This window comes from Danio aesculapii, chromosome 11 (genome assembly GCF_903798145.1).
Source record: "Danio aesculapii chromosome 11, fDanAes4.1, whole genome shotgun sequence".
Taxonomy (NCBI): Eukaryota; Metazoa; Chordata; class Actinopteri; order Cypriniformes; family Danionidae; genus Danio; species Danio aesculapii.
In genome coordinates this window covers 26,628,044-26,655,423 of record NC_079445.1, presented here as the reverse complement: position 1 = coordinate 26,655,423, position 27,380 = coordinate 26,628,044, and the positions used below count along the sequence as shown (strand labels likewise).

The 27,380-nt window shown below is 37.2% G+C and overlaps 1 protein-coding gene across 1 annotated transcript in view; it reads left to right on the top strand.

The window, feature by feature from the left end:
- Nucleotides 1-27,380, top strand: part of foxj3 (forkhead box J3) — a 112,052-nt gene that overhangs the window by 69,203 nt on the left and 15,469 nt on the right. The window contains 5 exon segments of the mRNA XM_056467787.1: nt 1,623-1,706; nt 7,750-7,851; nt 17,258-17,362; nt 17,364-17,387; nt 23,522-23,696. Of these exon segments, the coding sequence (XP_056323762.1) occupies nt 1,623-1,706; nt 7,750-7,851; nt 17,258-17,362; nt 17,364-17,387; nt 23,522-23,696 (490 nt within the window).

Below are 27,380 nucleotides of genomic sequence, written 5' to 3'. Positions count from 1 at the left end.
CGTATACTCATGATGTGACTATTGCAAATGATCACATTGCGATATCAATGCTGAAACAATGCGTTCATACCTGTAACACACACATAAAACGACACCCACCCACATAAAAACAAACCAAACGCACACACATAACCCCAAAGTACATTTTGATTTTGCAGGGGAATGTAACATATATATATATATATATATATAGTCATTAGAAAAGTATATATATTCTAAAATTTAAGCAATCTCTTATTATAAAAGATTATTATTGGCCAAAATGACGGACTTCTGTCTGCTGCTTCAGACTGACCTGAAACTTCTCAAAATGGAATGGCTAGTTAATCAATTGATTTAATGTTAATTAAGTGACGTCCTTTCATCAGGCTGGTTTTAGTACTACACTGCTTCAAAGAGCAAAAAATGCCATGGAAAAAGCAGGTGTGATAAAGCTGTGTGCTCTGTTATTGGTCAGACTGCTTTGGAGCTTTCATCACACTTAAATAACAAATTGCTGCAACAGCAGAGTGTTGAAACAAATAATGAGCTCTTAAGGTAGAGATGCTGTGAAAAACTACTGGTGCAGGAGTCGTGCTCATTGCCATTCCGTGGCTGCTAACCTGTGTGTGTGTGTGTGTGTGTGTGTGTGTGTGTGTGTGTGTGTGTGTGTGTGTGTGTGTGTGTGTGTGTGTGTGTGTGTGTGTGTGTGTGTGTACGTGTGTGTGTACGTGTGTGCTGTATTGCTGTTTAAATGCAGAAATTTACATCATTTTATCAATATGTCTTTGGAGGCCGAGGAACCTGAAGCATGCTGTCTAGACAAATCCTTTGGTGATTTTCAATTATTCTCCTTGCTTAGGTGCGCACACAAGCTGGGCACAAGTAATTTGAAAGGTCTTGATCGCACCCTCTCTGGACAATTGAGATCTTATCCCATATAATATGAAATATTTTAAAATAAAACCCAAGCCTGGAGGTTAATTTCTTTTTCTTTTTCGCCCAACTTCACGGCCAGAGTTGCCTTTCGCTTCTGGGAAGAGCAGCAGTATTGAAAAATAAATTAAACAGGAAGAATGCAAAGATAAATTATTCAGCCAGGGTCTTGGGTGCTTGGATACCAGCAGCCCCAAACCAAGGTGTGCTATTTTCTGCCTGATTATCAGAGCTCAGACCTGACCAGAAATCCAACACCTCTGTGTCCAGCCCTGAACAGGAGCAATCGATAAACCTGCGGCTGAGGAAGAGGGGCTTCAGGAGGGGCTTAACATTTTACCTGCCTCTGCTAAGGCTCAGGAGAGATGTGAAGCGAGAGAGCGAGCGAGAGAGCGCAAGAAACTGCTGTACTGAATAGCCCAACTTCTTCGCACCTCGACATATAGCTCCGTGAACGTCCTCCTTACGTGATGGGCTTACAGATGAGCTCTGTAAAACTTTGATGAACTGAAAGTTGTACGTGTTTGATGGCCAAAGCACCCACTATTTGATTACAGAAGTTTTTCTCTTGGAAACCCTGCTGATTATTGTGCTCTGCTTCTTCTTTTTTTTAATGAAAGTTTTATCGAATGGCTTTATGTTGACCACTGTTTTAGAGAATGATGGCTTGCACTGGGACTAATAGTCTGTCTTCATTCTGTTTTTAGGGTTCGTACTGGGCAATTGACACAAATCCAAAGGAGGACACACTGCCCACACGACCCAAGAAGAGGCCACGGTCTGGAGAGCGGGTGAGTGAAATTTTTGTGTGTGTGTGCGCGTGTGTACTTGTTTGTGTTTATGTGTGCTCCGAGACCCCCTGGTGGTCGGTTTTCAGACTTACAGACTTTCACAGGCCAAACTCTGCTCATTACTTTGAGTCTGGGAGTGATCAAAGAGCAGAAAACTCTCTCTCTCTCTCTCTCTTTTTCTCTCTCTCTCTCTCTCTCTCTCTCTCAGTTCAAGCTCAGTGTCACTGATTTGCACAACACTTCACTTCACGCAGTGGTTGCTCACTTGCTTCCATTCAATCACCCCTGTTATTATGACCTTGTTTTTCAGAGCAGTGATGATGATAAGTTAGTTATTTTTCTAACTTTTTGATTCCAAGGTCACTGATTGTCCTCAAGTATGTTTGAAGACTCCACAACTTTTGTCGCTTGTGATTTACTTGAAATAGTTGTTGTTGTTGTTGTTTTCCATAATATATATTATAGGTGGGCATAGATAAAAAAATTTTTAATCTAGATTAATTCGGAATTAATCTAGATTAAAATGGCTCATTTGAATTCTGCTGAAGGCATTCAGAATGTGTGGGCTACACAAATAATACGTTTTTAAGAACGGGTTTCTCAAGCCAGGTGGCGCATTAGACCAGGGGCTCATCTCCTGTTTCCAAAATGCATCACAAACTGCTTGAGAAACTGTTCTACTATGATAATTGATGATGAAAATAAATTATGTTCAATAAGATGTACTTGCGTTTACTGACGGTTTCAGTTAAACATGAATTTTGAACTGTAGGCCTACATAAGCTCCAAACAGCGAATTTTTTATTTATTTTTTTTTTTATTTGATTACCTTGATCCTGGCATAAGGTGAAAAATTAAAAAAATTAAAAAAAAATTTGTATGTATACTTAGTGGCTCCTCAATGTATGAAAATTACAAAAACATAATTACCCAATTTGTGAGACAATGCAGAAGCATTAAAATAGGCTATATTTTTCCTCCCATTAAGATAGCCTGACAGGCAGGATGGATTCAATTTTAGTAGCGTGACTGAAAAACATAATAGCCATGGGATGTTGTACTAGCAGTTTTGCGAGCCCTGATTTGTCAGAATAGCCAGTCAAAAATGCTAATTTGTTTATGGCTGAATATTTCAGTGTGAACTTATAAGATATATATTAAGTTATAAGATATATGCTTCATAAATGTATTTTACAAAATGTTTTAGCAGTTTGGGGTTCCTATAGTAAAAATGCATTTCTGTAGAAAGCTTATAGTAGTTTAGTTCAATGTTGTTTAGTTTCTTGAGCGCACATGCCTGTTGCATGTGTTTTTATCTTTTGGAAAGAATGAACTTTGGTTAAACCAAATGTAAGGTTTTCTGTTTACATAGTCTGACTTAAATTTGTCAAACTGACTTGGGTGGAAGCTTTTTTCCAAAATAAAATATTGCCCAAGTCTCGTTTTTTTTCTTTCAGCATTAACTTGCAGACAAGCCCACCTTAGTATGAAGTTGCCTGTGTTTGTTCTTGCTTTTTTACAAGGCCAGAAATATGTGACAATATAGGCTTGGCGTGTTGATAGAAAAGGAATGAGACACGGCTGAATATTTCCTGAGTTGAGAACGCTGGCCTTTTCATGTCTGAGTCGGTGCTTTACAGTCGTGCGGCACACAGGTTTGCTGATTGCGCGCTCATATCTTTTTATATAGCTGTCTCACTCGGCACGGCTCAGTTTATCTTGTAGAGGGGGTCCAGCTTATTAATAAACTGTGCCCCAGGCAGCCTTTACATACGTTGCATTCTGCAGTCATTTTTTAGCAAACATCAATTAATGCAGAGTTTCTGCGCCGGTTATTTTCAGCCAGAGCTTTTTCCTTCCATTATTTATGAGCAACGCTCACCGGAATATACAACTCTGCTGCTCTCGATGCCGGCCTCCGAGGTTGACCTGGCTCACAGGCATCTTGCATCATTTTGTCCACCCCTGCGTTGTGAATCGGAGGCAGGCCAACCGAAAGAGTTCAGCTATAGTGAGAGCAAGGGGTGGGGATTGAAGATATCTAGACGTATGACAGGATGCTATATAGAGGAAAATACCATTTGTGAAGAAGCATGTTATTTATCAGCGCATCAGTCTGCAACTAAATTGCAGTCACAAACACAACAGGAAAACAAAATGTTAGATTGAAAAAGTCGCTTTTACTGACAGGCATCAAGTTTTGGTCTTCTTGTGCATTTCGTATAAAGTCGAGTAGGTTTTGCATGTCATGAGCGTGAGAAAAGCATTTTTTTCTGCTCCCATTATTGATGGTAATAATAATATTGTCAAGGATTTTGCAGATGAAGATAATTAGACCATATTTTGTTGTTTTTTTTCTTCTATCATATGGTTTGGTTGTAGCTCTGACAAGTTATTCTCTATTAAGGGTTGATTATTGATAATTAACTTAATTTTCAGAGGAATTTACATTTACAATTGTCAAATGTGCAGTTAAAGGAGAACAGCACTCTTGCTTGTAATGTTGCTTAATCATAGTTAACCAACTGAGGGGTGTTTTTCCCCCTGTATTTTAATTATGATAGTATTTTATTTGCATTATTCCCCTTGGTTTGACATATTTTAAATGTTGAGACCATTTTGATGGGGTATCAGCAAATGGCTTTGTCCAATGCTTGTTTCAGAGTTAAATTCGTGGTCTGAACTGCATCATGGGCTGTACACGTGTGCACTGGTAGTACATATATTAATTTAATTAAACTGTAGTCTGTGGAATTTGAAACTCTCATTTAGCCATGTTGTGATGCTGATTTAATTCTGTTAAATTTAGCAGCCCTAGCTATTTCACACCCCTCGTGCACTGTTCCTTTAAGAGCATGTAAATAGCTTGGACAAAAAAAGTCTGAATGTCAGAAAGCACATGTGATAATCCTCAGGGATTTCCCTGCATAGAGAATGAGAGTTGTCTGCCTTCGTCAAATTTCGTGCCGTCTCTGATAAAAAATAAATAAATAAATCAGACGGGCAGTCACGCTTACTGACAGACCCAAAGTGTTGCTCAAGCACCAGTTATTTTGGCCTTTGGCTTCATAAATGAGAGTTTTGCATAACTCTTAGACTGCAAATACGTTTATAGGCTGTGTGTCTTAACTGGTGATGGTCATATAACGACAGGTAATGTAGTTTGGCAAAAATTCTGCGACATTTGTAGGACAGCACTCACTGACAGTGACATTTAATCAGCGATTCGTGGCAGTGCGCATTTGACTGGCACTGTCTGTTTCACATAAAATACACGAGTACTGTATGTGAGGGCTGGATGGAGTGCTCATTTATAACAGATAAAGATTCTTCATTAAACTTTAATTTTTTTGGTTCGGTTCATGGTGACCTTCACTAAACATTGTTTAGTGCATTAGCCTTCCATAATCTGAAACTTTGCGAAAGACAAAAGACTGCAACTAAGGCCCAATCCCAGTTCTATTTTTCTACCCCTACCCCTTCCCCTTGGCCCTTAAAACCAAGTGTGAAGTGGAAGGGCTTCAAAATTAACCCTTAAGAATCGGCACAGCACTACAGCACCTGCACACGTCATCATATGTCATCACGATCTCTTGCTTCATATGAGATTAGACGATGGCGACTGCTGTAGTTATTCCAGTTGTGCTATTTTTTTTGGTATTTATCTTCAGGAAATCACTGAAGGCATATATTATGTTATCATAACGATCTAATAAGATCATAACCGTACTGTGTATTTACACATTTACGCTCATCTATGTAAACACACCAAAAACAACATTAACATTTTAGCAGACACTGTAAAAAGCTCATTTCCAGCCATTAGACTTTTCTGACAGGGTATTCGCGTATCATCGAGTGACAATGTTGTGGGACTGCTATATAGATTATGGAATATAGATCGTGAAATTTTTACATTTTTTTTTACTGTTTTCGTTTTAGCGTTTTTTTTTTTTAAAGCATGACGGTAAAATACGAGCGCGGTTATGAATATATTAAAACATTTGTTTGTTTGTTGTAAAAATTCGTAATAATGACAAAAAATACTAATTTGTGGATCTCCTTACTTCCGTGTTCAGCAATACTGCCGTTGTGACTGGTGTATTCTGGGAATTTTTCTTACCCCTTGCTTTCGAGTGTGGTCCTGAAAAATCTTAATTCGAAGGGCTATTCACCCTTTCCCCTTAGCCCTATGCCTTCAAGCTAAATAGAATTGGACACCCCTACCCCTTAATGTGAACGCACAAAACGAGGGGGAAGGGCTAAGGGGTAGAATTGGCATTGGGCCTACGTGACACAGCACAGAGGATTAATGTTATTTTGATGCCCTATATTATTGTGCAATATCATTATTTTGTGAACAAGCTATGAAGGAAGAAGTATGACATGTTTTTAAATGTCTTTTCTCTTGTAATCAATCAGTGTTTCGACTGAATGTTAAAATAGCTTCTAAATATTGGCACATAACATTACAATAACTCAGAAAAGCCTTTCAGTCATGTCCGTAAACTTGTTAGTCAGCATTTGTTGGCGATCATTTTGCTAAATATGCAGTAAATTACAAATTATTATTATTATTTAAGTTTGTTCATAAATGTATGAATAAATCTGTAATTAAAACTATTTGTCTCATTAGAGATACCCATTAAGTGTTAATATTACAACAATGCATTTGTGTACAGTAATGTTGATACTAAAACATTTAAAATATGTAAATTATCTCTGTAGATAATGAATAAAGTATTTGCGGGTTAGAATTAGGGCTGGGCGATATGGCAAAAAATGCAATCTTGATCATTATTTTCCATATTGAATAATAACGATATATATTTCGGTATAAGTTGTTAATGCTTTCAGATTTAAAAGAGTAAACCAACAATGACTGAAGCCACAAACAATTCATGGGTCCATTAAATAACATATTTTCGGACAATAAATTATTATCTCTAATGTCAGCACACTTTAAGATTTCCATTGTTACATGTTTTTGCTGTGTGATTGGCTCTTAGATCAATATAAAGTAAAAAAGTCCAAAGCTCATCACTAATATTGACAAATTTTATCATGATTAAATAATAAATCATTAATAATATCGAAAATAATATTGTGCATCGGCCCAGCCCTAATTAGAATGTTGTTTTCTCAAACATAACATGATTGTGCTTGTGATAGTTTAGCTAATTGATCAAATACAGAGCAAAAATTATGAATATTTTTTTTACTCCAAATATGATTCAGATTCCAACTCCACCTCATTTTGAGTGAGGAAAAACCCTTATTCTGATAGGCTTATTGACCTCATGTGTGTGTAGTTGGTGGCGAGTGTTTTCTTCTGTATGGTCAGGCTGTTAGACTGGTGTCGTTTATAATTGCCACACTCCAGACTGCAGTGAGAGTATCATTCTCTCAGCACACGGCTCTGCCCTCAGGCCACACACAAACATTTTTCAAACTGACACTCACTTCACTCACATCAAAAACCTCCAATTAGATCCATTCTCTCTCAGCCTGATCCTGCATGAAAAATAAGTGGGAATTCGGTCGGTGCAAAGTGTGACGCTCGCTATTAAGAGCGTATTTCATTAGACATACAGTCGCTCGCTCTCTCTTTTTTTCTCTCTCTCTCTCTCTCTCATCCTCCTGCTGTCTCGTTTAAGAATTTCTTTGACATTAAAAATTGTGACTTAGCAAAATCTCATTTATGTTTATCACAAATTAAAAATCGCATTGTTGCCAGGCAATCCTCTTATAATAAGCAGTTTTGGGAGACAGGCGTGCCGAAGTTATCTTTTACCCCAGAGAGAGCACGGGGAGCCGTTCCTCTCTCCTGCTCATCTCTTTTCCCAGAATGCCTCCAATTTTGACCTAAATAAAAGGTGTTGCTCTTTTGTTGTCGATAAACGCTCGCTGCATATGCTTTTTAAATTTCTGGCACCAGAGTAATATCAAAGGCCTTTGAATGGAAATCAAAGTCACTTCACATTGCTCATCATCTCTATCCCGGTCGGCTGAACATGTCTTTTTCTTTTGCGCTTTCCTGCAGGCGTCCACGCCGTACAGCCTGGAGTCGGATAACTTGGGAATGGACTGCATCATCTCTGGAAGTGCCTCTCCAACGCTGGCAATCAACACTGTGACTAACAAGGTAGCGTTCAATCTCCAACTGCACTAGTCCTGGCTGTGTTTCTCTTATCGCGGCTCACTCCAGCAGCCTACATACCCAGTTTTTATTTTCTGTTTATTCTTTCATGGCTATATGCATGTACTTCGTAACAGAACTGATATGTGAGGCTTTTGTTTGAACGGACGCCTAAGAAAACCGACTCTGTTGGACAGGCGTCATGTATGCAAATCCTATTAATAGTGAATGTGTGGTGCATTGTGAATATTTAATACCTTATTCTATATGTCTGTCAATTTCAGAAATGACAGGTTCAGCCTACACAAAATATTAAGCTGTGCAAGGATACGGTATTCTTCATTGTTGTATGTTTTTCTTGAGTGGATTGTTGTTTAATTATAGCCGAAGTATTTGATTTTTGCATTAAATTGCTATATGGAATCCTCTTAATCTTCACAAACAACCCAATTTCCATTGGTTGCACACTAAAATAAGCTAAAATCTTGATAAACGACCCAATAAATAAAAACAGATCACACAGATTTCACCTTGACCAAGAGAAAGTTGCATGATTTGAGAATGACTGCTAGCTCTCCTTTATACACTGCAAGAAAATGGGCTTTTTTGTGTGGTGAATTAAATACAGGCAGTTTAACATGTACTGATCCTGGAGTATTTCTTTAAAGTGAAAGTTAAATTGCATTAAAGGTTGCGCTGTTTCTTGAAAAGCTTGTATCATGGTGATAAATGCTTTTCTGCTAGAGAACGGTGGGTTTGTTCAACATTTGTAAGTCTGCCTACCTGCTGTATGCTTCTAGGCAGAGCACCCGCAGTGACTCTTTTCGCAACTCGTCCTCCGTGGCATGACTTCATGGAGAAGTGTGTAAAAAGGAATGGAGCAAAACACTCTGAAATTTAAATGGGCTTTTTAACCTTAAGCGTTCCACTCTTGGCCCAGTTCAGGCTGCGCGCTCTCTCTGGAGTGCTTTTACAAAGCCCAAAAGCATCAGTTATTAATTTACTTCAGGCATTAAACCAATAGTATTTCACATTAAGCATGGTGTTTAAGACGAGGACCGAGGGGGGGAATGTGGAATTCATTTGGATTGAATTATAGAAAGTTTGGTGAGATTTTCAGCTGGATAGAATACAGTATAAGCAGATCTGATTATGTGTAGTTATGCGGTGTATATAGAATTGTGTATGTTGCAACATGGCTTTTGCAAGACACAGTTGTTATCTCAAATAGAACCAAACGTATGTGACCAATTTGAAACGGTCATAGATTTAAATGAATAAAAAGACATTTCTGTCAATCTCTGTTTCTTGGCAAATGTTATGTTGACCAAAACAAAGTACGTTTCATCTAATAAAAGTCTCTAGGCTTTGGATCGCAGCCTATATGTCAGCATAATAAACTGTAATCTATTTTGTTGTAATGTATTATTATTGTTTTAGCACACCTCCCAGGACTGTTCCACTTTTAGAACATTTCACACACACACCAAAACAATGCAAGCATAAGGTAAGGTATGACTGATTCATATGGGAAGAATTTCAAGAACCACCCAGTGAGGGATTTTAAGGTTATCCCATGAGCATATGCTTTCTTTGCCCTCCTACTCGAAACGCTGATAGATTAGAAACCAAACATGCGGGAGAGCAAAAAACAAGAAGACAGAGTTCGGTGGCTCCTTGGAGATGCTGTTTCTCGGTGTGGGCCCTGTAAACAGAGAACATGCCACGCCTCTCGGGCACTTCATGCCAAGCCACAGGAATTCCCTCCTTCTCATACTTTCCCGCTTGCCTGCTCAGACCAATAGTAGAATGGCTGTGCTGCATAACATGAAGGAAAAGCCTGGCTGTGACTGAGCATTCTCTCTCTCTCTCTCTCTCTCTCTCTCTCTCTCTCTCTCTCTCTCTCTCTCTCTCTCTCTCTCACTAAATGATCATCTTAAAATACTTTTCCCTCTCTCACTGAGCAAAACGAGATGAAATCTGCAGACTTGTGGATCTTCTATGCAGTTAAATATAGAACGAAAATGTTAGCATATACTCGCACTGCAAAAATTATTTTCTTAATTAGATTTTTTTTGTCTTGTTTGTAGTCCAAATATCTAAAAATTCTTAAATCAAGAAGCATTTTCTGGACGAGCAAAAAATGTTTGATTGTTTTAAGAAATAATTTGCCAAAATTTAAGTGAGTTTTTATTCTTTAAAGAGGCTAAATCTGCCAATGGGGTAGAAAAATCTTGATATATGTGAATGCACATATATATTAGTTATACACCATCATTGCAAAATATGTGGGTTATAGTGTGGTTTATTCTTATTTTTAATCAATTTTGTACTGTTATACACTTTCACTAGTGTCACAAAAATCTGATAAATCTTTAAAAAAAAAAAAAAAGGTTATTTTGCTTACCACATTGTCAGATTAATTTGCTTTGGTTATTTTGTTCAGATTGTTTGGAAAGAAAAAAACTTGCTTAATTTCGGCATATTATTCCTTAAAACAAGACCATTTTTTAGTAACTGCTTGATTTAACTTGGAATAGAAACAACAAAAAAATCTACGAAAACATTTTTTTTGCAGTGTGTACACGCTTATTCAGTTTTTTAAATATAAACTGTGTTTATTGTTATATATACAGTAGTCAACATTTGAAGTGGTTCAAAACCTTGCATCAAACTTGTCCTAAAATGATTGAACAGCTCACAATCTGGTCTTTGGATAATTTAAAAAAACATTTTTGATCCACTCCAAATGTTTGTATTTTGATTTAACTATAATGAGAGATGATTTTAACACCTACTATTTAATTGACAAATCTGTTTTCAGACTTAAAAAGACGCATGTTGCTAAATGCGTTTAAATAAATATTTAATAGAGCATGATATGTACTGTTTAAAATTATCTATATCATTTGAACATGTCTGTATTTTTGTAATTATTATCTAAAGAATACCTCACACTGACACCATAACTCAAGTTATAGAGCATGTATGTTTTTTGTGTGTGATTTAATTATATTTATTCATATTTAAATTGATTATTTATTACATAAAAAAACTAATTGAATTGAAACAAGCTGTACTTTTTAAACCTTTCTTCTCGCTTTCTTTTCTTTCCTGCAAATATTGTTTTTAAATTGCATTGAAGTAGGATTTTTTTCTTTTGAATGCGAGTTATTGTTAGAGACACCTGGGTGGATTTCTCTTTGATTTCATAATCCTTGTCTCATGCTGCAGATTAGTCGCCTGTATGAAAGACTCCACTGGCTTTTGACTTTAATTCACAGCTAAATATAGCGCTCCTTTTCCACCGCAGCAAACACACAAGAGTATTTGCAATGGATTTGTTCACCCCTTACCTTCTCTCTGCGTGTTACTTTCCCAGTGTTCGTGTGTGTGTGCGTGAACCTGCACAGTGTTAGTATGTAGGCGTCTACATTTTGGGCCTTGAACAAACCACGGTGTGATGAGGTCTTTAAATCATACTTTATGGATACAGGGAGTAAAAATAGATTGTGGTGAAAGGCTCACGGCTAAAAGCCTCTTTTATGACTTAATTACACATAACATTTATACTTGTTCTTCACACCGGGTTTTGATTATAATTGTAACAGTTATTTTTTTCTGCGTGATTGAATTTTCGACATGCCTGAGCTTTTCTGTGTTTAGTTGTGCACAGGATTAGTTGTTCTAGTAATGTACTGTTTCTAGGGCTAAACATAGCTGAAAGAGGGGAGAGTTATAATATGCAAATCATTCCATGACATTAACCCCCTATCCACCCTCAATCCAGTGCGGCTCCGGCAACCGTTCTGCTCCGCTCTTTTGATGAACAGGGAATAATAGGATTGGGAAACATTTATTCTGCTTGAATGGTAATTCTCTGTAAGAGACCGTGATCTGTAATGTGTCTTTCTAACTGCTGTCGTGCTGAGTCAAGGGGGAACAGGACTGAAGCATTCGCTGTATCTCTTATGGCAATGCAAACAAATATTGGGCCTTTTGAGTCACACATTATCCATACAATGAAGGTCATTGGGTTCCAGTGTTGTTTTGGAACTTTATTTATTAGCAACTTATTAAAAATGCAGTGTTTTGGACCATATTCCTATTATCCTGTAGCCTAAAACCTGGTTTAGGGTTGTCGTGTCTGCTAGTTCGCTTGAGTGTATGCTGTGAATGTGATGTCATATCAGTGTTGTTGGTGGAGGTTTGCTTTGGGTGCACATGACATGATTTCGTCTGGTAGAGCACACAATCTTTTTTTGTTTTATTTCTAATTAAATTCATTCATTTATCAACTCCACTCGCTGACCCCCTAGTTCTTCGCAATTCCGTGACTGCTGAATCCAACTCAAAATCAACAAAAAGTTTATCAAAAACAATCCTGTAAAATTCTTAATTTAAACGCAAAATAATCAACAAAAACAATGGCTGGACATGACAGCAGCGCAGTGACAACATTAAATATGACCTGAGAAGATACTTACACGTATTAATTTAATACATTTGTGCCAAATAATAGGTTTTATTTCCGTATTAGTAATCGTAATCGCGAATGAATCGTTTTTTTTAACTAGATCTTCTAAGTAAACTGGTCGAACTAATTCACCAAATCGAACTCAATCATTTGAAACGATTCGTGTCTCCAGTAACGTTAAGCACTTATCCACAAACTACTTACTTATTAGCATGCTTGATACTCCCCTCTGACTAGAAATAAACCAATGTATACTGAGTTATTCAGTTATTGGAACAGTAAACACAAATAACAGATTTGACAATTGAATTAGATTTGACATTTGAGGTGAACCGATAATACTGCACATGTGTGATTTAGTGAACCGAATATAAACAGTACATGGCAGTCTGCTGGGATTGAACTAAACTTCAAAACTGCAGCGCGGGTAAACCAAGGGCTTAGATGAGAGGATCTGGCGAAACGTAAGTTTATTTCGTAAAGTCCTAATGAAATTTAAATAAGTGAATCATGCTTCAGTTGGGTTGCAAAACATAATAGTAAGAAACTTTTCAGATCAAAGTGATGTTTTAACTGACTAAAATTATGATTGCTGACTGCATCATTTTGATATGTTGAGTCCAAACTTGGGAAAATTGTCAGAAAAGATCCAGTTCGCGTTAAAGATCTGAACCTTCCATCACTACTATGTTTAACCTCAGAGCAAGGTGGTGGAAGAGGAGCAAGTGAGTACAGTCTTTGTTGGTTCTAATTTAAGATGGTGAGAGTACTCTACTCTAAAAAGCACTGTGCTTCAGATGAGATATTAAGACATGTGGTCTTAAATCCTATGGCACTTCTCATAAAGTGTTCTGGCCCAATGCCCACCTTTGGCCTTTATCAATCGTGGCCTGCTAATAATCCCCGTCCTCTCTTTCCTCTCCACCTATTTTATGTCACCCTTGCTCTGTTGTTAGATTATCCAGGTGGATGCTGCATATTGGTGGTGAGTGATGGAGAGATCCCCATTGATGATTGTAGCAGGGAGGGATGAATATGAAATGTTTGACCAATACAGATTACTGATAACTCTTTGTATTTGGAATCTGATAATGTATATGCAAATCTTTTAATTAAGTTTTTTTGTGCCTACAAAAGCAATACACAATCAAATACAGTGGACAACTGATTTCATTTTAAAACCTTAACTACAGAAAATAACCAAACTACAAGGAAAATGTAAATTAAATTTCCAAAATTTACTTGCCCAAAATATTTAACAAATTTCTGTTCTGATAACCTCTTTGAGCAGTGAAAAACTCCCACACTGACAGCATCTTATATCTTCTAGCATCTAACATCTGCGAAATGTTAAGTTTGCTACATGTAATATGCAATGTTATGGGGAAGGCACTAGTCAATATCCTTATGGCCAGTAGCATTCATGAGAAATGAACCAGCTGGTGGATATAACCCAAACAATAAATTTAAACAATAAATTTAATGGCTGACTATTTTTTTATTATTTTATTATTCTTATCAGGCCTATAATAGGTTAATGAGCCATTACAGTAACATTTTGTGCACGAATTTCTCATTGTCAGTAAAGTTAAAAAATACAAGGAACTTTCAAAGTCACTTTCCAACCAAACAGACATTCCTGTTGAAATGACCGGATTTCACCAAACAAGAATTTTCAAAAAATCTGCAGAATTAACTAATGTTAACGAATGCTAATTAACGTGACTGTGCCTTAGGGGAGTTTGCAATGACTGAATGGAAATGAAACAATGGCCAAATATTCATTTTCAGTTCCGTGAACTACCTGTTAAGTGTTGCATGAAAGCCTCTGTATGTCCTTACTGAAGCAGGTGAGTCTTGGGACTTGTTGCGTGGTTTTAGCACTGCGCTGCTGCTGCCAAGACATGCGGCGTGTGATGCGAGCACGGCCAGCATTGTTGCAATTCCATTCATCCTTTCTTACCACCGCAAACTCAATGTAGGACTATTCTCTCAGGAGCTCATTATATTCATTCCCCATACCATCCCTCCATTGCCTTATTTATTTTCGTTTTGCAACCAGCACATATTTGCAGTTCAGCTTTTCAAATGATAATTGGGATTATCATTTTGAAGTGGAGGTTCTTCCGCTTCGGAAAACTGCGCATTCAACAGCGCACACAGAAAGGTCAGGGTCTCTGTAGCATTCGGGACCTTTGTGAGCTGTCCCAAACCAATTTGCGCTGTGCAAGTTGACGGTTTCAACGCTGCCAGCATCGTGACCTTTACTGAAGGAGAGCTCTCCCCTCTCAGCCCGTCTGAGACAGCAGATCATCTTGCTGGCCACCAGCCACGCTCTCCCTCCGTATGAGCCACAGTGTGGGGCGCGCCACATTAATGTTGACCTTACTCTTGTACAGACAGTGTGGTGTTCGCATGCCACACGTCACATTTATGACGCAGCCGTCTGTTGTGTTGCTATTAGTTATGCATTGGGCTGAGAATTCCCCTCTAGACCTCTTAAACCAGACGGATTCTCTTTGGTTGGCTCCTTTCCCTCAGCACCACCCATGTGGTATCTGTGCTGCAGAGACTTATCATTGTCATATCTACAACTAAGCTCTGGAATGTACCTGACAACAAATGAAACAGCAAAGCATTTTTTTGTTTGTGTATTAAAGTATATTAAAATGCAGTTACCCCGAATACATCATCTATCTTAATTTCCTAAATTATTTGATTACAAATATAGCATTTTTTGTATATCATAAAAAATTGCCATAAAATACTGGAAATCCACACCAGTAATGCAAAACAAACCAACAAATGAGAATAAAAAAGCTGTGATGAAAGTTTACATTTATAATGCAGTGCTTCCCACAGGTTTGAAATATACTTGTGGTGTTAACCGGATTGAAACCCATCCTTTACCCATTGCACATTAATCGTTAACTACATGTGACACAAAAATAATGTGTTTGTTTTTTTTGTTTTTTTTACAATATTTTTATTTATTATGACACTGTTATACACAGTTTCTTTTCAGTGGGTTAAAGTAAAAAAAGACTTTTAAAATAAAAAAGAAATCCACTATTTCTCTTATTTTTATGCTAGTAGGGAGCCATCTGCACACAGCTGCACTCTCTCTCTTTCTCTCTCTCTCAAGTTCAGGTTGCTTTATTGGCATGACAGTATTGCCAAAGCACTTTAGATATGTATAAAATATGCAATGTATTAACATCATCAAATTAATAACATATACAGCAAATGAGAGATAAATTACAGGATAAATGAATAAAAACATTATCTCTAAAATGGATAATATTAATGAATTAATAATTAGAATAAAAATTGTAGATTGTTTAAATAAGACAAATGAGTTAATTAACTATTTCTAATGGTGTACATGTATTTTGCAGCCAGTTTAGATGTAATTTTCACCCTCTCAGAGTATGGTAAAATTTTTCAATCGTTTAGATTAAAGAATCTGTTATTTACTTTTCCTCTCGGTCTGGCGGCTGTGCGCGCTGTCAGCTATGAAGCAAAGCAGAAAGTTGTCTTTAATAAGAGTAATGCTAAAACGCATACAATTAACAACAGAACGCAAAAGTCGAATCCCAGACATTTTAGGAGATTTAGAAACACATTCTTTACTAGTTTTTAAGCTATAAAAAAGGCACATTTCTGTGGGTCTCTGCAGAGCACATGAGACTGTCTGAGGAAGTGTTGTTGACAGCTCTCGCGCACACACAATGAGCAGTACGAAATGTATAGGGCGAGAGAAGATTTTCTACAGTTTAATCAAATGTGGATGTTTGGCTATCTTGGGCAGATACAAAAAAGTGTGAAAGGATGATAATATTGGTTAAAAAAAACTGTCATCAAATATATTTGGGCGGTCGTTAATATACCTGGGTGGCCTGCCTAGGTAAAGTCTATGTGTGGGAAGCGCTGAAATGTGTTGATTTTATCAATGTAGGATTTTTATTATTTTGTCATATCGTTATGCAACTGTCTTGAACAAAATATACAATGTTGTTATAAATCAATATATATTCAATTGAAGTCAGAATTATTAGCCCCCCCCCCTGAATTATTAGCGCCCCTGTTTATTTTTTCCCCCAATTTCTGTTTAACAAAGATTTGTTCAACATATTTCTAAACAATAGTTTTAATAGCTTATCTCAACTGATTTATTTTATCTTTGCCATGATGACAGTAAATAATATTTTACTAGCTGTTTTTCAAGACACTTCTATACAGCTTAAAGTGACATTTAAAGGCTTAACTAGGTTAATTAGGTTAACTAGGCAGGTTAGGGTAATTAGGCAAGTTATTGTATAACGATGGTTTGTTCTGTAGACTTTCGAAAAAGAAATTACTTAAAGGGGCTAATAATTTTGACCTTAAAAGACTTTCTCCAGAACCAAAAAATGATCAGACATACTGTGAAAATTTCCTTGCTCTGTTAAACATCATTTGGGAAAACTTAAAAAAAAACTTTAAAAAAGAAAAAATATTCTTAAGGGGGGCTAATAATTCTGACTGTATAGATTTAAACCTTTTAATAGATTGAATATATTCTATTTTGGAAAATATACAATTTAAATTATCTTACATATATTATTCATTTGTCTTTTTTTGTATATAGATTATATGTAAATGCATTCAATCTATCTATATATGACAAAAAAGCATGAATTTGCACATTATGTAGGTCCCGAACAATCTAGCACAGTATGTGGAGCACAATTTTAAGAATAAATAAAATAGTAAGTGCCGAAAATGGTTTAAGACTTCACTGCTTGAATTATTCAATTATTAATTGATGCAGTTTTCACAATTGTTCAAAACAGCAGCGTCCACATCTAAAAACACCCGCACACGCTTTCATCTTGGTTTTTATCTTGGACATTCTTCTAAGCCATTGACTCTTTTCTCTCTCCTGATCTTCAGGTGGCATTGTACAACCCTGACCAGGACGGGAGCGACAGCCCTCGAAGCAGCCTTAACAATAGCCTCTCCGACCAGAGTCTGGCCTCTGTTAATCTCAACAGCGTGGGGCAGCGTTCACAGCTACACACCGGTAAGAGTCCATGCACAGCCACCAGTCAGTCCTTCTCTTTAGCCTCTCCTGAACCTGCTGCAGAGCTCTTAATTTGCTTTATGAGAAGCAGCAATGCGTTCGTCAGAATCTGCGAGAAACCGAGGCCTGTGTGCATGGGAGCACGCTGACACCGAGGTTAAGGGAATGAAAGGCAGAGCTGGTACTGCTGGAGCGCTGCTAAAGAGAGACGCTGCCTCTGATGTCCTCCCACCAGAGGAGCCGCTGCTTTGTTGTGGTCCCCCAGAAGCCCTGCATGCTTCTCGCTCCAGGCTCTCGGCATTGATCCGGCACAGACACTGATAGATTCACTTGAGCGGGCCAGACAATGCTCGGTCTCTCGCTCTCTTTCAGGCGCTCTGTCTGTCTCTAGTTTTCTGCTCCATCCAGCTGATTTGAACGCTGTAGTCTGTTTGAATGTAACCAGATTATGTGCGCTCATCTTTATGGTGATGCATAGTGTGTCATCTGACTCCCACCGCTCATATTTCTTGTGTGCAATTAGTCTCTGCTGCTAATGTAGCATGCGAGCAGGTCTTTCCTTATGCATTGGTTATTTGTTTTGATAACGCTAACTAGTGTTTCCTGCGCTTGTCATTTTGCAATTGAGGTCCCGTTTACAGTAATGCAAAACTTTTGCTACGGTTACACCTACTGTCCACACTACCCCGGAGTTTTCGAGCCCTGAAAAAAGAATGTTTTGAAAACACTGAAAAGGCCGTTTTCATTTTAAAACGCTACTGCTCCGTGTCAGTGTGGATGGGGAAACTGGAGACATCTGCAAATGGAGGCATGGCTGCAGACATCTGATTGGGGCTTTTTCCTCAATATTAAGTCCACAAAGTTTAGTCTTGCATCCTTTCCTTGTAAGTTTAGACTTTGCAAGTTTGATATGGAAACAAACTCCCGAGGACATGTCGGGTAAATTTTCAAAGGGAACAGTGTAGCAACTTTATAATGTCATTCGAATCACCCAGGCTACGTTGTTTTAGTATCTTAACAATAAAATAAATGCATGATATAGGGAACTGCCTATTTTCATTTTGATATTAACAACTTAACAGACACTAAAAATGTTGAGGCGTCATGTAGCCACATATTATATGACCCTCATCTTCACTGTATGCATATTTAGGCAATATAAAAACAGCCTCCTTTCATTTTCATTGAAAAATATGAAACATACTCTGTCTCTTTTGCTGAATATCAGTTTTAATAATCAATAATGGCAATTATAAAAGTGTAACATACAATAAATTTGTACAATATAGGAAATAAAGTCAAGCAATCAGTCAATATGGAGAATCAGAGTATGTGGTTACATAAATTAATATATTAACTTATCGTTGCGCTCAGCCAAAACCCGTTACCTGAGAACAAGTAATAGATTCAAAAGACTAAAGACTCGTTAGAAACAAGATGAATTAAATATTACGTTTACCAACTATAGTGAGATGAGATTCAGCGGAAGTGATGTGTGTTTTCAGCAGCGTAGTGTGGAGGGAGATCTTTTCAGAAACGCCATTGTAGATGTGGACCTTTTTCTTTCTAAAACGTCATTTTAAAACTAAAACTTATTAGTGTAAATGGGGCCTGAGTTTCGAGTTTGCGACTGCATTTTGATTTGGTAATGTGCAGATCAGGGTTGTGTTTGGTATCATTGAATAACTGTTGTTGTTTTATAATTAGTTTGAATTGGTTGCGCTTTTGTAAGTTGTGTTTACCCTGTAGTGTTTTTTTATTTTTTTATTCAAAGATTGCATTTACTCATCTAATTCTCACTTAGGTAATCTTTGATAACTAGTGACTTAATAGCATTGGCTATTTTCCATCCAAAGATGCTAATTAAACTTGTGCTCAAAACTGGAATAATACCAAACCGCTTCGATCAGACAGACTTTTAGAATGACCAAAACAACATTTCAGATGCTTTACAATGTAGTCTGTCTGCTGGTTTGTCCATTAACGCTATCCCATCACACCATTACACCCCTTTTTGTTATCACATGAGTGCTTATAACAAAATCACATCTTTTTTGATTGCCATACTGGAATTCATGCTGTAAATATCTTTATGTAGGGTGACACGGTGGCTCAGTGGTTAGCACCCACAGCAAGAAGGTTGCTGGTTCGAGCCCCGGCTGGGTTAGTTGGCATTTCTGTGTGGAGGTTGCAAGTTCTCCCCGTGTTTACGTGGGTTTCCTCTGGGTGCTCCCATTTCCACAAGTCCAAAGACATGCGCTATAGGTGAATTGAATGTACTAAAATGCCGTCTAAAATAGTGTGTGTGGATGTTTCCCAGTGCCGGGTTGCAGCTGGAAGGGCATCCGCTGTGTAAAACATATGCTGGATAAGTTGGTGGTTCTTTCCGCTGTGGTGACCCCTGATGAATAAAAGGACTAAGCTGAAGGAAAATGAATGAATGAATATCTTTTATGGACATTTTTTTTGTTTTTTATTTATTTATTTATTTATTTATTTATTTTCGTGCATTTTTAAATGCACAATTTAAAAATGTATACCTGTTTGGCATTTCCATTAAAGTATTTTATGCAATATTCCAAAATGTGCATAAAACATAGCTAATGTTAAATAACTTTTTGCACATCTATAAATAATTAACATTTTTTGATGGCTAAATTCACCAAATGAAAACAATGCTAGTCTTGTGGTTGTGGTCGTGCGTTGTGTAATTGTGTATGCTATTAATTATTGTGTCCAAAACTACCTACTTTATTTTATTAGTTTTATTATTGCTGTTTTTGTTATAAACATTTTTTTTATTATTGTTTTTAATAATATATTTATTATACTTGAATATATTTTAAGTTCATTCATTCATTTTCTTTTCGGCTTAGTCCCTTTATTAATCCAGGGTCGCCACAGAGGAATGAACCGCCATCTTATCCAGCATGTTTTTACGCAGCGGATGCCCTTCCAGCCGCAACCCATCTCTGTGAAACATCCAAACACACTCATTCACACTCATACACTGCAAACAATTTAGTTTACCCAATTCACCTGTACTGTCTTTGGACTGTGGGGGAAACCGGAGCACCCGGAGGAAACCCACACGAACGCAGGTAGAACATGCAAAGTCCACACAGAAACGCCAACTGATCCAGCAGAGGCTCGAACCAGCTTGCTGTGAGGCGACAGCACTACCTACTGCGCCACTGCCGTGCCCCATATTTTAAGTGATAAATAAATATATATTCAGCACTCTGACTATGTATATTATAAGTACTAAAGTTTTATTTCAGTGTATTTGTACTGCCAAAAAAATGAATTTTAAATGTTATTACTCTGATTACATTTTCAGCACATACAAATCATGCTTTCAGTGATCCCATGCTTAATGAATGAAATGTGAAGTGTAGGATCAATAATGACTAAACATTTTCTGACTGAACAGTGTTTTTGATTTCTAGAAAATATACTTTTCTGTAATATGCTGCGTTGGCCAATCAGCAGAGGAAAACACCTTTGGAAACTCCACTAACAATGATCTGTTCACAGGATCTGTTTGCCAGTAGCTTTGCGATTGTGTTCGGATACATAAATTTCCCCTCAGCAGTTTGCAACGACAGCTCAAATTAGACTTGTTCAGAGTGGCAGATGACTGTTTTGCCAGCCTCTCCAGTCTGTGAAACACTGTTGTCTTGAGCTAGACATGGCAGAGCCTCTGCCCTTGTGTACGCCACAAATATGCTCGGCATTATGGAGGCCTTGGGAGCCATTCAATGAATCACTCATTCTGGGCACGAAAGGCATCTCTTCAGACTCAAAACAGCGAGCAGATCCCTTTTTGAGTTTAGACACACAAGCTAATTCCTTTCAATAGGCAAACCTGCACTGTATTCAGTTTAGCCGGATATTTATCATTAGAAGGATTTGTTTTATGGATCAATGCCTTATTTTTTTTGCAGGCAAGCTTTTATGATCTCGCTGTCGATTTCTGAGTTAGTTTCGCCAAGCTGTTAATTACAGAATAAACAGCCGTAAAAACAACTTCAGAGAGCGTCTCAGGAGACGTGTCTGTTTTGATCATGGCTGCGTGGTTATGTAGAGATTCAGCCGTGCTCGTAAATAAACGGTCAAGCGTTGTGCTCCTGCATATTGTGCTGCAGTGTGTCAGGCAGTTAATTTCCTGTGCTGTGACGCTGAGTGCTGTAGTCAGTGCTGTCATGTTCTATCTGAGCACTAATCTGCCGGTCACTGGGCCCGGCTGAGCTGCGCTGCCACCGTTTACACTGGCAAGGCGGATTTCTGTCATAAGCTGTGCTTCCGTCACCTAGTTTTAACACTTTGATGTACAAATCATCTCAGTTTTTTTGTCATTTGGTATTCTGCATTTTGCTTTTCCATTACAATTTAAAAGCTTATTATACAGTATAGTTATTATATGATATGCCCTTTTTAAACTCAAATGTGTAAATGTGATCATTTAATTTAGAAAAGCCTTCTAAAAAATTATTGCTACAGTTTATGCATATCAAAAATAAGGTATTTAGAATTACCTTTAATATAAATTGGAAAATGTACGTCTATCAGATACAGAACAGACATTCAGCTGTGATTGAAATAACGTGTATGAATATGGGTAATTTTAGACCCCTTTTGTGAATAAGAAACGGTTTGCATAGCGTGCTTATTGGTGCACAGTATGTAAAACTTGTTTATTAAAATATATTTTAAAAAACACTAGAATGTAGCTTTGTCACGATACTACATTTTGGTACCAATTGGTACTTACATTTTAAAAATATTTCCTGCTAATATTCAAGCGCTGTTGAACGCATTCTTAAATGCCACTGACTGGCCAGGCCGCTACTCATAATACAATATATTATGTGTTTTATTAAACTGCTCAGAGACAAAACTGCTTTATAACAGAACCCTTAAATGCATTCAGTATGATAAAACAGCGCTGCTCCTTCTCCAAGTGATCATGACTCAAGAAAGAGCCAGAAGCTATCGACTGTTGCATAATAAAAGCTCTGCTGCTTTTGAATTGCTTCAGGGCTCTTGATTCTTCAAAACTTCGATAGCTTTACTCCGCTTCACGCCACCATAATATGTTTTGAACACATTAGCTCATCCATGAACATCATTTCTGCAAGAGTACCATAAGATCTAATGACGACAATAACTTTCATTATTCGTTTGGTTAATGTGATGTCAAGTGAAGCGGCTTCCGGGTCCATTCGAAATAGACCATTTTGATGTGGTGATGTCATTTGCTCAGGGAATAGAGATTAAAAATGTAATACAGGAAAGATGTTTTTGTTTACATCCCTCAAAATGGTCTATATACAACTGTTTGGGGAGGCTCAACAAATGGTAATAATAAACATTTACAAAACAATGTAGTACTTTTTCGATAATCATGATCTCATTATATATATAACCATACCTAATATCAGGTGGCCAGAAAGTGATTAATTTTTATATATTGGTGTCTGTGATGCAGCAAGTCCAGAGACAGTAATATACACCATGATTTCATATAAAATTCACTTTAATGAGTAATGTGACTAAAAAGTGGTCATAAACGAATATTTTCTCAATTTAAATGACTAGCGGCTAGGACCTGTAAACAGTATTTCATGTCACGACTTAACAAGTGGATTCAAACAAAATACTTGCCCTCTTGTGGTGAAAATTACATACTTTAATGCACAATTAAATGACTTTAATGCACAATTAAATGACTTTAATGCACAATTAAATGACTTTAATGCACAATTAAATGACTTTAATGCACAATTTGAAGCAGATTTCTGATTTAAATCAGAAACGAGTGATGAAAATGTCATATAGTGCAAAAATGTTTGTCCGCTTGAGGTTGTTTATGACTTAACTAACAAGTGTTATTCCAAATAATGATAGATGGAAACATTTGCCAAATAAATTCTGATGTATCGAACATAAAACCGATTAGATAAATCAGCTATTTTCACTAATGGTGTTTCTGTATGCACTAATACCACTGTAACCCACACAAACAGTTTGAATGAAATGCATGCCCTGATCCACATTTGAGGATTTATTTATTTATTTTATATATTTGCATGATGTTGTAAATCTTGCCTTTGTTGTTCTCCTCTCTTCAGGTGACGAGTCATCCCGAGTCGGTCTCCCAATCCATGAGTTTGCAGCAGGCCCCCCAGGCCCAGTACAGCATACCGGACCGTGACAAGCAGCTGCTCTTCTCCGAATTCGAAGATCTCAGTGCCTCCTTCCGCAGCCTTTACAAGACTGTGTTTGAGCAGTCCTACAACCAACAGAGTGAGTTTTACACTTGGACCGTCCCATCAGATGGTTTAGGCACGAGCGTAGGCCAAGTCCAGATGGAGATTTTGTGTGCAGCTTATAGAGCCTGAGAGTGCTTCAGTCTAATTGGTGGCTGAAAGCATTGTTGAATAATCAAAAATAATTAATAAATTAGCATTCAGTGTCGAGTGTGCTGATTCAGTTTGTGCCTGCCTGTGAGTATCAGCTTCTTCACAAAGTCTGTGCCCTTTATTAGGATGTAGAACATGGTTATGCAGAATAAAGCATCACTATGTGCTTTGTAAATGCTAATAGACTGCCAGTTTGTAAGCTAATGAACAGCTAGCTAAAAGTGAACATTCATTCTAATACCAAATAAACCTTATATATAACATATTTATTCATAATAATTTATTGTTTTCAATATTAATTGGATCTATAGGGTGTTTTAGTTATGATATTTAGAGGTAATATGCAGGGCCACACACAATCTTCAGACATTTTTTTGCTGTTTCTGTGCTAGGGATGTAACGATTCACTGTGAGTCCTTTGAAAATCTGTTCAAATGTGTGACCATTCAGACCAGTACAAATATGAATGAATCGCGATACATGTTTTGAACACTAACAGAACAACGAATATGATGCAGCATAGTGAAAAACTACTATCACAGACGTCTATACACAAAAAAACAATTAATAGGCCAAATCATGCGGACTGGAGGTTTGGCATCTCTTCTTGGTCTGACGAGTGCTAACTTTACGGAGATCACATGGTGCAGCAGTGTTTTCATAGCGAAAGTGTGAAGGTGCTTTTCAGACTGAATGAGAAAGCTGTGCTGTTACAGAACCAAATATTAGATTGTTCCTTTTTACCCTCTCTTTTTTAATTCAGTTTATGCATTTTTTGATAATTTGCTGATTCATATTTATAATATCATATATTATAATCAGTATTTTATGCCAGTGGCCAGTCCCCTGGAGCAGAGGACCTATTGGCCACCTCTGTTCACACTGCTCTCTGGTTTAGGAAAGGCTTTCCTCTCCACACCTGCCATCTTAGTTCTCAGTGAAAGAGTTTTTTCATCAGCAGTGGACATTGTGAATGTGCAAAGATCTCGGCTTATACCAGAAAACTTAGATATGCTGATATTTGTATTAAAAAGTGTCAAATCCCAGCACAGTCACAGTTTTAGTTTGTATGTATTGAAGAGCCTTCTTTAATTTGTGTAGTTCATTTTTGATTTGGAATTCATTTTAATTTGTAATGTAGCCACAGAGTCAAAGTTTTAGATTGTTTATATTAAACAGTCTTCCTTAGTTTGTATTATTCTTTATATTATACTTTTTTATTTGGATTTTGTTTTAAAATTCCAGTTTAGTTATTGCAGAAAAGATTTTATTTTGTAAAAAAAAAAAAGAAAAAGCACAGCATTTGAGAAAAAATAAAAGACCTCTAGTTCACCTTAAGTTTGTCTCAATTTTGTTTAAAAAATTGTGACTAAATTGTGAATCGTGAGATTAGTATCATGAATTGGATCGAATGGTGAGTCAGGTCAATCGTTACATACCTATTCTGTGCAGAAATCTGCGGATTTATGCAGAATAATTTTTTTGTATCATAACTAAACTTGTATGAAACTATATGAAATAATACGTTTTTAACTTTTATTTAATGTTTACAGTGTAAATTCAATTATATCAACTTATTTGGTAAACAAAGCAAGTCTATCATATAATGTATCTACTAAATGACAGAAAATATCACTGTACAAAGTGTATTGTAAATAAATCAAATGAACATTTTCATTTTTGTCAATATTATGACTGAAATTAATTTAAAATCTGAATAAATATAAATTTACACACATTTACACAAGTAATGAAATAGACTGGAGGATTGGTTGGAAATCAGCAGATTTCTGTGCTCGCCGATTCTGTGTGGGTCTAGTAATATGAAATAATAGATTTTAAATGTATTTATGTAATTGTATCAAAAGATAGTAACTTAAATGGATTACATTGGATCACAGATGTTTTTTATTTTTGTTGCGTATTATGTTATTATAAATTTTCTTTTTCAGATAACATTTATATAGAATTGTATATTAATAATATGGGTCAGCTAAATCAACGCTGACAGTCATATTTGTATTTGAAAGCATCATGAGATGCATTAAGACAAGCATACTATTTTGCAATCTTTGATTGGTTAAAAAAATGCAGAAAAAGTGGTCAGCACTGTTGCCTCACAGCAAGAAGGTCACTGGTTCGAGTCTTGGCTGGACCAGTTGGCATTTCTGTGTGGAGTTTGGATGTTCTCCCTGTGTTTGCGTGGGTTCCTCCAGGTGCTCTGGTTTCCCCCACAGTCCATAGATATGCACTATAGGTGAATTGGGTAAGCTAAATTGTCCGTAGTGTATGAGTCTGTGGAAATAAGTGTGTATGGGTATTTTCCAATACTGGGTTGCTGCTGGAAAGCCATCCATTGCGTAAAACATATGGTGGAATAGTTGGCAGTTCATTCCGCTGTGGTGACCTCTGAAATAGAGACTAAGCCATAAAATAAAGTAAAAGGAAATAAATGAATGAATGTGCATTTTAAAATGACAACTTATTATTTAAGCATTTCTTAGGAAAATTAGTATTTTTTTTTTCTCCATGCTTTCTTTAGCTAGTTTGGCAACCATTTTTATGAATTATGAAGGACTAGATTTTTTTTTATTTATCTATAGTTGGTCCTACATCTCAAATAGTTGCCCATCAACGTCTAGTAAGAACACTGCACTGCTAGATTTAGTTCAGGCAAGCTTGCCGCTCTTTTAGAAGTTAATTCCTATTGTTTATAATCTGATTGACTGATGTACAAAAAGCACTTGACAAGCAGGTTGCGCTCGACGCCAGACGAGCCCCCGCGTCTAACCTACTTCGCTGCAATCCGACGCTTTTCATGTTAATGTTTCCAAAGTGAACTTCTTTAATCTATCATCTATGTTTCATTAGCTGAAAGTTGTTACCTTTTTATGTGCATAAAAGTGAAATCTCTTAGTCAGACAAGCTCGGGCAATTAAAATGAGCAAATAAAGCTGGCGAGAGGATTTCACACCCCACTGCTGGAGACACCGAGCTAATTCACTGGCTTTGATAATAGGTAATGAACTCGCATTATTATTCAGGGGGGCTGCTGGCTAATTGCTTTCTGTGCTCTCCCATGGTTGGACAATAGGCTTTCTGCGCTGATAAGAGATGCACCCCTGTCACCCCGCCGATGAGTGTTCTCTGGCGATTGCAGCGATGCAGGGCCCGCAGTCGGCTCTAAAAGCTCTCCACCCAAATAGGTTTACAGTGCCAGCGCCATGATGGACAGAACCTCTTAAGACCGCGAGCTGCACGCTTCGCTGATTGCTATTGAGTGTGCAGATGTTGGAAGCTTGTCTGGCATTTTTAGAAACGAGTTCAAAACAATCGCTGCCCAAATGAAAAGTTGGAAAGAGAGGAATGCGATTTAAGAGGGCAGACAACAACGACTTTGTGCTGAGTCACATCTAGGCAGCCTGCTGGGTTTTTTTAAACACAGGATCAAATGTTTTCAATGTGTTTGGGTGGTTTTAGCACATTGATAAGGACAGTGATGCAGGAAATGAGTTTAGAAAGTTGCACTTTTGCTGCTTGCGCCGTTTTACTGCCAGTTATTGCATAA